The sequence below is a fragment of the Grammomys surdaster genome, unplaced genomic scaffold (genome assembly GCF_004785775.1).
Source record: "Grammomys surdaster isolate TR1022 unplaced genomic scaffold, NIH_TR_1.0 125925, whole genome shotgun sequence".
NCBI classification, from domain to species: domain Eukaryota; kingdom Metazoa; phylum Chordata; class Mammalia; order Rodentia; family Muridae; genus Grammomys; species Grammomys surdaster.
In genome coordinates this window covers 1,218,830-1,234,747 of record NW_021620749.1, presented here as the reverse complement: position 1 = coordinate 1,234,747, position 15,918 = coordinate 1,218,830, and the positions used below count along the sequence as shown (strand labels likewise).

General features: G+C 41.5%; 1 protein-coding gene and 1 pseudogene across 1 annotated transcript in view; one reads left to right on the top strand and one right to left on the bottom strand.

The window, feature by feature from the left end:
- The window catches only part of Dscam (DS cell adhesion molecule), a 479,658-nt gene that overhangs the window by 199,521 nt on the left and 264,219 nt on the right, over positions 1–15,918 (bottom strand). The window contains exon 10 of the mRNA XM_028752551.1: positions 3,447–3,566. Coding sequence (XP_028608384.1) covers positions 3,447–3,566 — 120 coding nt within the window. The remainder of the gene's footprint in view (positions 1–3,446; positions 3,567–15,918) is intronic.
- Positions 5,443–6,966, top strand: LOC114608532 (annotated as a pseudogene).

Sequence of the window (15,918 nt, the reverse complement as noted above, 5' to 3'; positions counted from 1 at the left end):
AAGAATCAGGTATAAAATGCAGCATCATTTTGGACTCTAAGAAGCAGGGACTTCACACTAAGGAACTCTGTGCAAATGAATAAAAAGCTGGCAAACCGTCAATGTGTCTAAAAGCTATAAAAATTGTTTACTCTTTGAGTCTGCAATTCTACTTACAGAAAATAATCCCAGGGGAAAAATAAACACATCTACAACGATCAATGTAATGGAACACAGTATGACATTTTCTAAGAATAAAGAGCCGAAGAAAAGCAAAATATAGTGGAGTGCCAGAGATGCCTGGAACCTACTAAGATACCATGCTATCGCAGGGGAGCATACCTAAGTACAACATAGCTTGCTGATTCCTTTATGGTGGGGGTGAGCTGGCCAGGGGGCCAAGGGGATGCTAGTGTGGTTGAGTAATGATGCAGTTCTGAAAAGATCTTTAAGGGAGCACACCCAGGTCAGAGACCCTTCCTCTATGAGAATGTGGCAGTTGCTCCTAACATGGGATCCCTCCCTTGAACATTAGAGAGAGTTAGGAAAAATGGCAGAACTCTCCTAAGGGTTTGGGGTTGGGGACCTCTGGTAACTTAAGTGAATGATTCAGAGAGCTTGTCATTTCTGATGGCATACATATGATCAGAGGGAATCACATCAAGCAAACATAGACGAACCAAGAGAGTGTCTTAAGACTTCATCTAGTTGTGGAATATAAAACAGCTGATTTAGTATAAAAGAAAGTAGAGTGCAAGCATCCGAGGCTTGGGAGGGAGGCTAAGGCAAGGCTGGACAATGGATTGCAGATGTGACAGGAAAGGAGAAGTACATTGGCTTTCAGTTTCAGTGCCAGGCGACTTCATAGCAACAATCTACCACGTATTTCAGAGCAACTGGGAGAAAGAACTTTTGAATGTTCTCATTACAAAGAAAGAATGGGCAGTATGCCAGTTCCTCTAATATGACTATGACAATGCATGCAAGTACAAAGAGCACATATTGTATGATACATGTGTGACATCATGCACCAGTCAAAAGTAAAATAGGACCCTAGTGCTGAGATCTCTAACATAAGGGCAAGAGTAACCTTTATCTTTGTAAACATTTTTCTTCTCTCTCTCTTTTCATTCTTCAAGACATTTCTCCATTTAGCTCTGACTGTCCTGGAACTCATTCTATAGACCAGGCTAGCCTTGAAACTCATTCTGTAGACCAGGCTAGCCTTGAAACTCATTCTGTAGGTCATGCTAGCCTTGAACTCAGAGACCTGACCTCCTCTGCCTCCCAAGTGCTGGGATTAATGGTGTGCACCACCACCTCCAGCCCGTAAACTTTATCTGAACTCTGGCAGTAATTAACCATCCCTGCTGATGTGTTAATAAAAACTCTACATAGGCATGTCAAAGAGGCATATAAAACATCAATATTTCGTGCTATAAAAAGAGATCCATAACATACTGTTCACTAGAAAATCATGATTACAAGCTGGAGGTGATCAGATGTTAGAAATCATACCTGCACATCTGCTACTGGGAACTGACCAGAGAACCCAGACTAAAAGTAACAGCAATTTTTTCCTGTGTTCTTAGTCATCTTGTTGTTTGTGAGGTATTTCACACTTTAAAGACTTGTTTTCATGGTTTCTTTTTTCCTTCCAATAATCTGAACTTCCATGTGAAATTTATAGATGAAGAAGCTACTATGGTTTAATGTGAGTATCAGTGATGGAAAAAGATAAAATGTGGGTATCATCGTTAACAAATACGGGGCTATACAGAGTGTGTTCACAAACAGATAAGATATTATAGAGAGACGAAGAAGCATCAAGTCTCGGAAAATCCCCAAAAGGAGAGCAGAAATGTTAGTTAACAAGGAATGAAATATTTTAAACGGTATTAGTAATCTGAATATACAAGTTTTAATTTTCATTCTTAAGCGCATGATAACACAACAAGGAAGAAGATCTTATCTATTGAAGAGAGAGGCATACTCTTTAGGGGCAAAGTCCCCTCAGGCAAGACGGACTAAGAGTCTTCCATGGAGTCATGCTGGCTCACTGTTAGGAAGTTACCTGTATGAAATAATTACTCATATGCTCAATGGACTGGATGAATAGTTCCCTGTTGCAGTGGTGTTCACAAGGGCAAAAGCCTGGAGACGGTGTTAGGGTGAAGCAGAGAAAGTGTCGAGTGGCAACATTAAAAATAATTTTGATGGTAAATGTCACAGAAAATGTTCACGCTGTCAAATATGCTGTGGATAGGAGCTAAACTAAATTTATTCTGTTTGTCTATTTTAATATAATAACATAACATGGGGCTCTAGATATGGCTTCAGATAAGTCTCAGGAGAAGATATTCGAAGGAACAGTTATTATCTTTCAACAAGGTGATTCCTACAAGGGGAGGAAGAGCTACAGCAGAGAAGGTTTGTTCTTTTTCTTTTTTAAAATTAGTTCCCTTGCTCTCCCGGTCACTGTCTAAAACCCCTTTACTCTCCCAGCCAATCTACACCAGGAATATGATAGCAAGTCCACCACTTGCTTTGCCTTCTATCATGGTTGCTTTCATAGGACGAAAATACTTTTATTGTAAAGGGAAAAACCTAGAATGCAAATTGTGATTAAGTGAACAGGGAAAAAAAAACAGACACATGATGACTAACCATGACCGACACATCTTTACTGTTGAGGGAAGAGCGTGATTGATCAACAGGCTGGTTCATCTCTCTCAGTAGATGCTCAGCTCTTGGTGACTGGATGGATGAATTAGTGAAGGGGAATAGTTTCCATATTTGGAACAGACTTTGGGGACCTTGCCTGGAGAAGACGGGGTCATGAACGGAAATGATTTTTTTTGGTGTCTAAAATGATATTACCATTGGCTTCCAAGTCATACATTGTAATTTAACAAATGTTCACCATGTAATCTACAAATGGGATGAGCCATCACTCTCTTGAGGAGGAGGCATGACATGTTAGCTGTGGAAGCAGGGACCCTAGTCACTATATCAGGACTGCTGTTGAAAGCAGCACCCTTGAGTGATCATATACAGCATTCTACATTATCCAGATAATTCTAAAAAGTCAAATTATTTTAACTCTAGCCCCCCTAAAAGCACAAAGTACCAGGTACTAAGGAAAAATTCCTACCAGTGAATAGTTCCAACACTGGTGCATCCCTCCTTGTATTTGTGTTGGCAAGAGTCCAACACAACTATGGTCGAAATATGTGGACAAGAAGGTAGTATTTCTCCAGGGGTTGAAATTGGTCAATCCACAGACATGTTAGGGGCACTTTCATGATTTGAATTATAAGTCCTGTATGATCTACTGGGGTGTACACAAGATGGCTTAGGGTGAGGGAGGATGACATATCTACCTTCAAATATCTCCAAAAGGACAAACATTGTTGACAACATACTGTATGTTTGGCACACAACGGACAGTTCAAGCAACTTCATACCTTTTGAGAATTTCCACACAATTGTAGGCACAGGATAACCTTCTGCAGAGCAATTGAGAATCACTGCTTTGCCATAGATGCCATCCTGGTCCCGGGGCTGTACCACGAACTTAGGGGGAACTGAAAAGAGAAATGTTGTCATTCAGACAGGACCACTGATTAAAGTTGTGATCTTATAAAATAATTATCTCTGTAAGCCTTCAAGTAAGGAGAATGTTTCACACAAATACAAAGACAATAGCTATGTTTACAGCTCAGGACAAATGGGAGAAACAGTTTAGGTGCTGGTGGGTCTTCTACATATTGGTTTTAGTGGAAATTTTGTTTTTCAGTAGGGAAATTGCCCTTTCATAGATATGTGGGCATGTGATACTCAACCTTGTCAGGAATTCACTCCATATAGAATAGAATCGCAGCCAGTATGTAAAAGAAAAGGTAAAAATATATGTTGTTCCTCAAATTGTACTTATAAAGGATGATTAAGAACTGTTCAACTTCCTGGTAAATTTCTTATAGCAGAAGCTGAAAGTGTTGACAAGCACTCCCTGGAAGTATCGAAGAGCATGGCATGGTGATGACTTTGCCCCAGATTTCACCAGGACACATTTGCCACTCTTCATGATATGTCAGCACCAGGAAGGGCCAAAGTAGAATCACAGAGGCTGATTAATGGGAGGTGCCACCATCACTCTAGTGCACTCACAAAACCACAAGATTCAAAAGCTGGTTGTATAGTGAATTCTGTGAGGTGCTTCCCTCGCACAGATTATCCCTGGATAGATCCGTCCCAACCTATAGCAATTCAACTCTTCACTTACAGCACATTGCTTTGTGTTAAACTACTAGTAGTATTTGAGTGTTAATGAACAGGTTGGTCTTCTAAAAATGGTGGCATCTGACAGTGGCCTAATCTCAGCTCATCTCAAGCAGACTAGGTTAACCATGGCTTGGACTCTCAGTGAGATAGCCATGGATCACTAAGAATTAAACATGCAACATACAGATGGTGCTCCCTTCCTTCCCACACCTGGTAAAATTAACCTTGCTTATTTTAGATTCTGTAGTTTCTAATGTTGAGAGACATGTATGGACCTTAGTGCTGCAGACAGATGGGAACGCAGCTAGTACATGGCATTGACTGAGGAGGTGTGTAACGGCCCATTCTGCTGCTCCGGTCTGAGGGTCAGGGTCTAGCAAGAGAGAGAGTGGGGACGGAGACGGGAAGAATGGAGACAAGACAGGGAGTCTGATCTGGAGATGAGACAGAGTCTGCTGAGTCTGCTCTGGAGACAGAGTCTGCCTTGTTCTCTCCTCAAGTCTCTCCTCAAGTCTAGCCTTGAGTCTCGCCTTGAGTCTCTCAAATGCTGGGATTAAAGGCGTGTGCTACCACTGTCTGGCATTGATGGAAAGGAAATCATGGGTATATCAAGATAATTATCAGAGTGTACTCAGCTGTTGTAGGCTGTTGAAAACAAGTCTCTTGTCAGGGTATATGGCTCGAGATGGCTGTAAAGATGATAGCCAATTTCGGCTAGGTGTCGGCTCCCAACAGAGGTGCCTAGGATCTCACTGAAATAAGCAGCCTAGAAGCATGTTGAAATGATACTAACTACAGTGAAGATAAATTGGGCCAAGAAGTAACCAAGAATAAGGGGAATCTGGGCCAGAGAAGCAGTTCGAGATGGATGGAACTCAGGCTGGTGTTTCCATTTTCTCATCCAGCTTTTTGTAGAACACATCAAACATGGAGAGGTAAGAGTGCCGAGCAAGAACACAGCCCAGATGAACACCTCAGTCTCCGGTTCTGCTGATTTGTGCATTCGACCTTTTATATACACTACAAAATGACTCAACTTCCCAATATGCAAATTAGGGATAGTTATGGTACCCATTTCACAGGACTGCCATGGGGAGAAAATGAGTTGAGATTCAAAATGTTAGCACTTTGTTGGAAGAAAGAAAGGATTCTAAGAGTCAATTCATTTAGTAAACGCAGATGCCCAGCTTTGAAGTAAACACTCCATTCAACAATTGTATCTGGAACATTTGTAAACTGCCGAATGATTTCCCTTCAGGTAAATAATATTTTGAGAATAATGCATTTAATCCAGTGTAGATATACCTGGAATAAATTAATAAAAGTTGAGTGCCTTCATCTCAGGCTGATTGTGCTGTCCTGATTGTTGCTGCTGGTGTTGGTGAATTTGAAGCTGGTATCTCCAAGAACGGGCAGACCCGTGAGCATGCTCTTCTGGCTTACACCCTGGGTGTGAAACAGCTAATCGTTGGTGTTAACAAAATGGATTCCACCGAGCCACCATACAGTCAGAAGAGATACGAGGAAATCGTTAAGGAAGTCAGCACCTACATTAAGAAAATTGGCTATAATCCTGACACAGTAGCATTTGTGCCAATTTCTGGTTGGAATGGTGACAACATGCTGGAGCCAAGTGCTAATATGCCTTGGTTCAAGGGATGGAAAGTCACCCGCAAAGACGGCAGTGCCAGTGGCACCACGCTGCTGGAAGCTTTGGACTGTATCCTGCCACCAACTCGTCCAACTGACAAGCCTCTGCGACTGCCCCTCCAGGATGTCTATAAAATTGGGGGCATTGGCACTGTCCCCGTGGGCCGAGTGGAGACTGGTGTTCTCAAACCTGGCATGGTGGTTACCTTTGCGCCAGTCAACGTAACAACTGAAGTCAAGTCTGTTGAAATGCACCATGAAGCTTTGAGTGAAGCTCTTCCTGGGGACAATGTGGGCTTCAATGTAAAGAATGTGTCTGTCAAAGATGTTAGACGTGGCAATGTTGCTGGTGACAGCAAAAATGACCCACCAATGGAAGCAGCTGGCTTCACTGCTCAGGTGATTATCCTGAACCATCCAGGCCAAATTAGTGCTGGCTATGCTCCTGTTCTGGATTGTCACACAGCCCACATAGCATGCAAGTTTGCTGAGCTTAAAGAAAAGATTGATCGTCGTTCTGGTAAGAAGCTGGAAGATGGCCCCAAATTCTTGAAGTCTGGTGATGCAGCCATTGTTGATATGGTTCCTGGCAAGCCCATGTGTGTTGAGAGCTTCTCTGACTATCCTCCACTTGGTCGTTTTGCCGTTCGCGACATGAGGCAGACAGTTGCAGTCGGTGTCATCAAAGCTGTGGACAAGAAGGCTGCTGGAGCCGGCAAAGTCACCAAGTCTGCCCAGAAAGCTCAGAAGGCTAAATGAATATTATCCCTAACACCTGCCACCCCAGTCTTAATCAGTGGTGGAAGAACGGTCTCAGAACTGTTTGTCTTAATTGGCCATTTAAGTTTAATAGTAAAAGACTGGTTAATGATAACAATGCATCGTAAAACCTTCAGAAGGAAAGAATGTTTTGTGGACCATTTTTTTTGTGTGTGGCAGTTTTAAGTTATTAGTTTTCAAAATCAGTACTTTTTAATGGAAACAACTTGACCAAAAATCTGTCACAGAATTTTGAGACCCATTAAAACAAGTTTAATGAGAAAAAAAAAAAAAGTTGAGTGCCTTAAGGCCAGGAGATATTTCTAGGAGAATAAGGGATTATACAGGGCTAATTTTTCTTCCCTCCCTTCTTCTTACCATTCCTCTTCCATCTTTCATTCCTCCTTCCTTCCTCTGTCTTTTCTCCCCCTCTTCCTTTCTTCTTCCCTTCCCTTTGTAAAAAGATTACTTTAAAAAAAATTTATATGTGTGGGCATTTTGCTTGTATGCCATGTGTGCACTAACCAAGGGGGTCAAAAGAAGACATAGGATCCCTGGAATTGGAATTATAGATGATTATGAGCTGCCATGCGGGTGCTGGAAATTGAACCTGGGTCTTTTGGAAGAGCAACCAATGTTCTTAGCTGCTCAGCCATCTCTCCAGTCTCTGTTGTTAGTTTTTTTGAGATAAAGTCTTATTATATAGCCCAAGTTGGCTCCAAACTTTTGACCTTGCTACTTCTGACTCCCAAATTGCAGGATGACAGGAGTTCCACCGTATGTACCAACATGCTATCCCAAATTTTCTAATGAAGATGGTCAACAACCATCAGGGTAGATTAAAAATTTAAACATCATAATAGACTCACTGTCCATGATGAGAGGCAAATCTGCAGCTAATTCTGCCAAGAGGAAGAGTTACTGCTTTACTGGATGAGACACCCAGCTACACGACCTCAGTTCAAAAACTCATCAAAGATGTCTATATGGGTTACTAACACATGGTAAGTATAATATAATTATAGATGGAAATGGTCCCTTGATTGGTAGAATAATCCTCCTAAGTTATTACTCAAGAATTTTTCAGATACTGGCAAGGGTATCCTGTGGGTCCCCTAAGTAGGCTTTTCTTTCTTATTCTAGAATCCCCTCTTCTATTCCCATATTGGTCCATGCTTTCATAAAATCCCAAGACACACATGAGCACGCTTCTGAATGTTTATGTCAAAGAGAATATCTAATTCTCAGTTTTATCCGCTATTCATATACAATGCTACCTGAGACAACATTGAAGAAAATATATATTACTGAGCACATAACTAAGCCACACCTTAACACTTCTCATCGCATGAAGGATGAAAACCTCCTGGGTTTGAGGTGGAGTCTCTGGTTTTGCTTTTCTTATGAGTTTCCAGGTGACACTGAGGCTACCAGTCCAGGTGTCATACTTTAATAATCATTGTTCTGAACGGCTCCTTAGAAAGCACCAGGTATGAAGGAACTGTAGCTGACCACAATGGCAGCTTACATATTAAAGCAACTTTTACTGCTTTCTGCTTTCTTTGACCTTAGTCTTTCCTCTTATTCTGGAATACAGGATTTACATCCCAACTAAGTGATTTGCAGCCAGTTCTGATTGCACTCTGCTCTCAAGAGAAATAAATCAAGGTAGGGTGAGGGTAATCTTATCTCTTATCTCAAATGGTCAAATTTGTCATTTATGTCTGGTGCCATTTCTGTTACCAGTGCCCAGTTTGAATTTCTTCTCCATCCAGTGATGTAAAGGATGCTTGGAAAACCATCGAATGCTCTTACGGGGGCCCTTGGCCATGTCTATATTCCTCCACTTCTTCTCAGGCTTTTAGCAAACTGCCACCCACCCTGTTCCTGCAGACTGTTTTGAAATTACTCTAAAGTTCTTCCCATTCACTAGTTCTCAGGATGGTCTCACTTGAGTCTTCACACTCCCCTCTACGCCTTTGTTTGATGCGTTCCTTCTTGTCATTTCTTCTGCCTCAGCTGAAAGCTCATTTGAACAGGCACCTTTTTCTGGTCCTTCAGTGGAGACTTAGACCTTCTCCAAATTCTTTCCAAACCCCACTCCCCAAGCCTTTGTTTTGTTACAACTGCTAGGTATTACTTATTTAGTTGCCTGTCTCCCATATCAGGTTCTGGGCTCTGTGAGAAGAGAATTCAGATGCAGGGAGTTGGGTGTCATTTTGACCACATTCAGGACATACACTATGTTTAAGGGAGCTAGGGCCTCTTCCAGTAACCACACACTCCAGCTAAAGCTTCATGTGATGAATTTCACCAATTTGATGTTTGGATCCTTCATGAACAAAATGCCATCTTGAGTTCTGTAGCTAATGGCTAAGGCCGAAGTTTGCAATATGGATTTATCTCTGAACAGTGACAAGATTTCTCTCTGACAGTGAGCAGAAGAGTCTTAAGTAACTAGTAAGTTCTTCATAATCCCTGAAGTCATAGGGTAACCCCCACTGTGCCAGTTGTGTAGATGAGAAAGCCAAGCCTCAGAGAAGTTGGCCATGTTTCCAAGATCACACAGATGGTGAACAGCAGCACCGTGGGCCTGGTCAGCCTTTAGAAAGTTCTAACATCACGTTCCCACTTCTTTTTTCCTCAACTGGTTTACACATCAAGGCAGATGGAGCTCATCCCTCTGTGAAGTCTGTGGTCATATCAAGAACACTAATCTCCCTGTTATCAAGATATGTTTTGCTCTTGTAATTAATAGCCTATCACTCCCAGACTTCCAAACCACCCTCTCAGTGACAGGCAATTTCAAGACCTCTAAACCACCCATTCTATGTCGACATTTCCCAAGCTACATCTCAGACCAAGACTCTACAGCATATAAGAGAGGCACCTCTCAATCCCATTGAGAGATTAAAGTAAAAGGCACAGAGCAATTTGCTGTGTTTTTGATACTTTCATGTGATATATTTCATCAATGTAATATTTGGATCCTTCATGAACCAAGTGCCAGATCATGTCTTGTAGTTAATGGTGAAGACCCCAGTTTGCAATGTGGATTTCTCTCTGAATGGTGACAGTGAGCAGGAAGAGTCTTAATTTCACTTAAACGTTGTATTTCCATTTATCAGAGCAAGCTGTAACTAAAGCAGTTATTTAAAAGTTTCTGACTCAACTTGGACATTTACATTGAAAGCTGGAATTTTGAGCATAGCTCCACAGTTTCCAGACCTGGGGAAATGGCTGTGTGGTTTGACCCTGAGAGCACACCCTTCCTTAGTTATTTTGTATGAAGGACAGAGGAGATTGCATCAGAAAGACAGCTCAAACAAACAACCACTGCAGAGGTGGGCTGGCTGCTCCCTTGGGGAATGTGTCCTCCTGCCTTTTCACACTGACTAACATTTGCACACAACTGGTCACTAAGGGCAACAAAACACCTTATGCAAATGGCCCCACCCTGAGCCTTTCCTGCAGCCACCACCAGGTGTCTCTGCTTCTCTTGCTGTAGGCCTCTCTGCTCCTCAGCTCAGTTCATTCTAGTGACTCATGCTAGTAATTGATTCCTTTGACCTTGAGACTTTTCTTAGGACCCAGGACCTTGAGTATGTGAAGCAAAGCCACCCCAGCAGCTGATCTTCCTTACATATCTCAATAAACACATTCTTCTTTCTTCCATCTCCTTCCCATAGAACCAGGAGGATTTCCAAAACTCACAGTCTTTCTTGCTGTTATCCAATCACATTGCTGTTTCCTAAAACTTCAGGATCCCACCCTTGTTCCCTTTAGGACTCAGTACATGTATCGCCTAAACTCAGTGCATGTAACCTTCCTTCCTTTTTCAGCAGAGGGTCTGATGCTTGCCACATTGCTTGACCTGTCTCTGTCCTACTGGCCCAGATGAGTTTCTGTCATCCCAGGGACTATTTTAGAGTCGGCTAGGTGAGTGTGCTAAGTACATGGTTGCTAATGGTTGAATAAGGGAGCAATGAAATAAAATTAGACAATGTATAGTCATTTGGAAAGGAGTATGAAGTGCTAGATGTACAAATATCTATGGTTGTTTTAAGGATTTATAGATAAGAATAGTTTCTTTTTCTCTCCAGAAAGTAAGAGACAAAGACACTGAAAAAAATCACTGGGAAGATTTTTTTAGAAAGACTGACATGGATAAGAGAGAGTGCTCACTGAGCTGCATACCCCACATTTTTTGGTATTTTTTTCCATTTTACCAATATCTTGATGAAATAATGAGAGAAAAGGCAGCCAGAAAGGATCCTGAATTTAGTTACTTGCTGAGTTGTTATATATTTTTTCTCATCAGATTTTGTTTTTCACTTGTGTGCATGTGTATTTTGGCTGCATTCATATTTGCGGGCTGTGTGCGTGTGTGTGTGCATGTGTGTGTGTGTATGTGCGTGTGTGTGTGCATGTGTGTGTGTGTATGTGTGTGTGTGTGTGTATGGAGGCCAGAGGGGCATCAGAGCCTCTGGAGAATGGCTTACTAGTAGATGAGAACATGTTCACGGGTGCCGGGAAATGCACATGCTTTCTGCAAGAGCAACCAGTTTTTTTTTTTAATTTTTTATTGGATGTTTTATTTACATTTCATATGTTGTCCCCTTACCCCATCCCCCACTCACCCAGGAACCCCCTATCCCCTTACCCCTCCTCCTTCTTCTCTGTGGATGTGACCCCTACCTACCCCCCCACTCCCACCTCCCCACCCTCAAAATTCCCACCCCCTGGGGCGTCCAGCCTTCATGAGGTCAAGGTTCTCTTCTTCCACCTATGCCCAGCAGGGCCCTCCACTCTTACATATTCAACTGAAGTGCTGGATCCCTCCCTAAGTGCTCCCAGGCTGGTGGTTTAGACCCTGGGAGCTGTGGTTGGTTGGTATTGTTGCTCTCCTCATGGTGCCTCAAATCCTTTCTGCTCCTTCAGTCTTCACTCTAACTCCTCCATTGAGAACCCCATGATCAGTTCAATGGCTAGTTGTGAGCATCTGCCTCTGAATATGTCAGATTCTTGAAGGCCTCTGAGGAGACATCCATATCAGGCCCTTATCAGCATGTACTTCCTGACTTCCACATCAGCATCTACCTTTGGTGACTGCATATGGGATAGATACTCAGGTGGAGTGGTCTTGAGACGGCCCCTCCTTCAGTTTCTGTCCCTCACTTTGTCTCTATATTTGCTCCCTTGAGTATTTTGTTGCTCCTTCTAAGAAGGACCGAATCACCCCCACTTGGTCTTCCTCCTTTATGAGCTTCATGTGGCCTGTGAGTTGCATCTTGAGCATTTCAAGGTTCTGGGCTAATATCCGATAATCAGTGAGTGAATACCATGTGTGTTCTTTTGTGATTGGCTTACCTCACTCAGGATGATAATTTCTAGTTCCATCCATTTACCTAGGAACCTCTCGAATTCATTGTTTTTAATAGCTGAGTAATACTCCATTGTGTAAATATACCACATTTTTTGAATCCATTCCTCAGTTGAAGGACATCTGGGTTCTTTCCATCTCCTGGCTATTATAAATAAGGCTGCTATGAACATAGTTGAACATATGTCCTTGTTATATGTTCGAGCATCTTCTGGGTATATGCCTAGGAGTGGTATAGCTGGATCCTCAGGTAACGCTATGTCCAATTTTCTGAGGAACTGACACACTGATTTCCAAAGTGGTTGCACCATCTTGCAGTCCCACCAACAATGGAGGAGTAGAGCAACCAGTTGTTAACTGCAGAGCCATCCCTCCAGACCCAGCAGCTACTTAAAATAGTTGAATTGGTTTTAGCCACTTATAGTTGAGTTGATTTTATGACAGGACAATTACCTATCGTGAAATATGTATGACATAAATTCTCAAGCTGGTTAGTTTTATATTTTAGTTCAATTTTAATCAGAATATTTTTGGGGAAAATATTTTTCTCACTTAAAATATTTTTGATATTTTAATATTATATCATTTCTCCCTTCTCTTTCATCTATCTATCTATCTATCTATCTATCTATCCACACACATACATATATGTATATATATATATACATACATGTATATATGGCAACTATATATCAACTATATATATCAACTATATATATATACATATATATGTATATATATGTATATATATATATATATATATATATATATATATATATTCCTAATTATAACCTGCTCAGTCTATATATTGTTACTTATATGTATGTCTTCAGGATTGACCATTTGGTATCAGGCAACCAGTTGATGTACTTTTCTCTGGGGAGGATTATTTATCTCACTCCAGCATTCCTGTACTTCTTTGTGTATAGTTGAGGCTTCATGGGCTTTCCCTCATCCACTTGGGTTGTCTCCTGTTGACCTTGTTCAGCCCATGTTTAGGCTGTCATGTTGGTGAGACTTTATGGGTGTACCTTATGACATTACTAGGTGGACAATGGAAGCTGGAATGTCTTATGCCTATACCTACTTCCCCGTCTTCACAGGGCCTGTGGAACTTTCACTGCCTTGTTATTAGGCAAATGTGTGTGTTGTGGTTTGATTATAAAATGTCACTCAGGAGCTATGTGCTTGGATACTGGAATCTCAGCTGTGGGTGCTGTTTTAGGATGTTGTGGGGCAACATGTTTAGGAAGGGGACAAGGCTGATAAGGAGGTATTACTAGGAAACAGGTCTTGAGTATCATTCCCCTTGCTCTATAGCTCAGTCAAACCTTCACACAACAACTAGTATGATAATTAAAGCCAACTACTGTCGAAGCTTCCTATTATATATGCATATATGACAGATATGAATACATACATATAAAGAGTTAAAATATAGTCATGCTATCACATGACAACAATGTCCCTACTATAGCTACTGAACAAAAATCACAGCACCAGAAACAAGTTACCTCTTTTGGAGTTGTTGGCCAGTGAAGTTCTACAAATCTACAAACATTATAGGCTTGTTATTGGTTGCTCTCCAGAACTTGACAGTAAGACTTTATTACTGAAGACACCAAATATTTGAATCATAGATTATGGAGATATCAATCTGGTATGGACCTGGAAGCTTCACCTTTAGTGGCTAGCATTCATTGTGCTAAAAGTGCTATGAATGCTACCAGAGGGGAAAAGCAATTGTCACCTTACCCAGCTATGAATCCTGTGAGCTACAATAATGACTAGCATACACACCAGCTGGTACAACTGTGGCTTACACCTCATGGGACCAACCAACTATTTTATGATTGGATTTAAAGCTCACCCCACAAGATGAAACCCATACATGGCATCGTTATTGGGTCAACTGGGGACATAATATTAAACTGGTTCCTAATGACTTATCATTATATCCACAGATCTGTGTGTCTCTGAACTCCCATCAGAGAAGCTTGATCACTTGTGGGTCTCTGTGTTGATCTATTTGCAGTATATGGTGATTGACATAGAGACCCTCCACTCATGAAGGTTCACAGGACAAGAAACAAAAGTCTTCTTAGCTCTTATTGGGACATCTATATAATAGCTCTCCCCCTTAAGGCTGAGGATAATTGTGGAAGAGGGGGCAAAAAGACAGTAAGAACCATAGGAAGTAGATGAACATGAGGAAACAACGTCCTCTGGACACAACAGGGCAGCTACACATATTAACTCACAGTGATTGTGACAGCATTCAGGAGACCCATGTAGGCATAAACAAGACCCCCCCCAAAAAAAAAAGCATGGAGAAGGGAGGTGGGCATGAAGTTCCACTCATAGCTAGGGAGCTACTAGCAATTGATAAGTACTAAGAGAACAGTCAGTTTCCTTGAAGAGCTTGCTTTTAGCAAGTTGACTACACTCTAGTGGAAGGTCACATATCCAAGAGTCTCGGGAAGCACAAATTAGAATTAAAGAATTTTTTTTGAAAGTGCACAAATTTGTGTGGGTAGGGAAGGGGTGGGTAGCTCTTGGAAGGAAGAGGTAGATAAAGCATTTACAATTAGAATATTGTACAGAGTTCTCAAATAACTATTTCAAAACAAAAAAGGTAAATCAGTGTATGTCAGCACCCTGGTTAGTCTCTGGGCAAGAAGGAGAAAGACTTGGAAAATAATCACATGGTCAAAACCCAGGGCATCAACAGACGACATGTCAAAGTCAACCTGTAAGCTTCATGAAGGGTTGAGACCTGATCCTCCTCTTAGATGGCTGATAACAATATGGGCTGCTGTCTGGAAGCTAAGCCTTCTTTACAAGTCCTTGTGACATTGTGATGTTTGGCAAAACTTGAGAATCATTCATCAGTGATTTTTAGAGAAAAATGTAATACTTTCCCATAGATATGGGAGATAGATCTATTTCTGAGGTTGGTCATTTAATAGTTCTGGGTTAGGACCAGAACCACACTCATGTAACCTTTAATGTCCTGGGGGGCTGCAGTTCACTTGAGATTCTGCCCCAGATCACGTTGTTATCTCTGGATTTTCCCTTCACAGTATCTGGTTTGTGTAGCCCATTCTATCCTCAAAGCTCTGGCACCCACCTGGTGATGCACCACACACTCAATAGAAGATAATTTTTGAAGAACGAGTGCATGATTAATAAGATTATACTCTACCCTGTAACTTAAAGAGTGAGGTCAGTTCTACTTCAGCTGAACTTGATCTTGGTCAAAATAATGCCAGTTGTTGTTTTTACAATCTCAAGTAACAACTAAAAAAAAAAAAAATCCAGCATGCTCTTTTTGTATCTACTGTTTTTATTTCCTGACCTCGATCCTTCAGAATAGATTATATTGAAGACAGTCTAGGCACTGTTATGCCCTTCACAAACAATGGCAGTTCCTCTTGGAGGAAGAATTGGAAAGCAGAGACAAAGGGGGGAGTTTCTATTTTCCGTGATCTTTTTAAACATAGGCAGAAAAGGAGGGGTTTCCTAGTTCTCATAGTCATGTGTCTCTTCTGTTTATTTTTAATAAAGATCTACTTCCTTGCTTATTTGCCCATTGTTTTTGCTTTATTTATTTTCCATCTGTGTGAAGTTGGCTTTTCCCCGTGACTTCCAGGTGCACAGCATTCTCTGTGCTTTGTGGGTGAGTATGAAGAAACACATCCATTTCTGTCAAAGGAGAGGAGCAGAGGGGACATGGCTCCAGACTGAGGAAGGACAGGGGACCTTTACTCAAGGAAGTCTGCTATCAATGGTCCTGAAGATAATAAGGCACAGAGACCCTGGTATTTGGGGGTTTTAAAGGGAAAATGATCAGCATTCACATA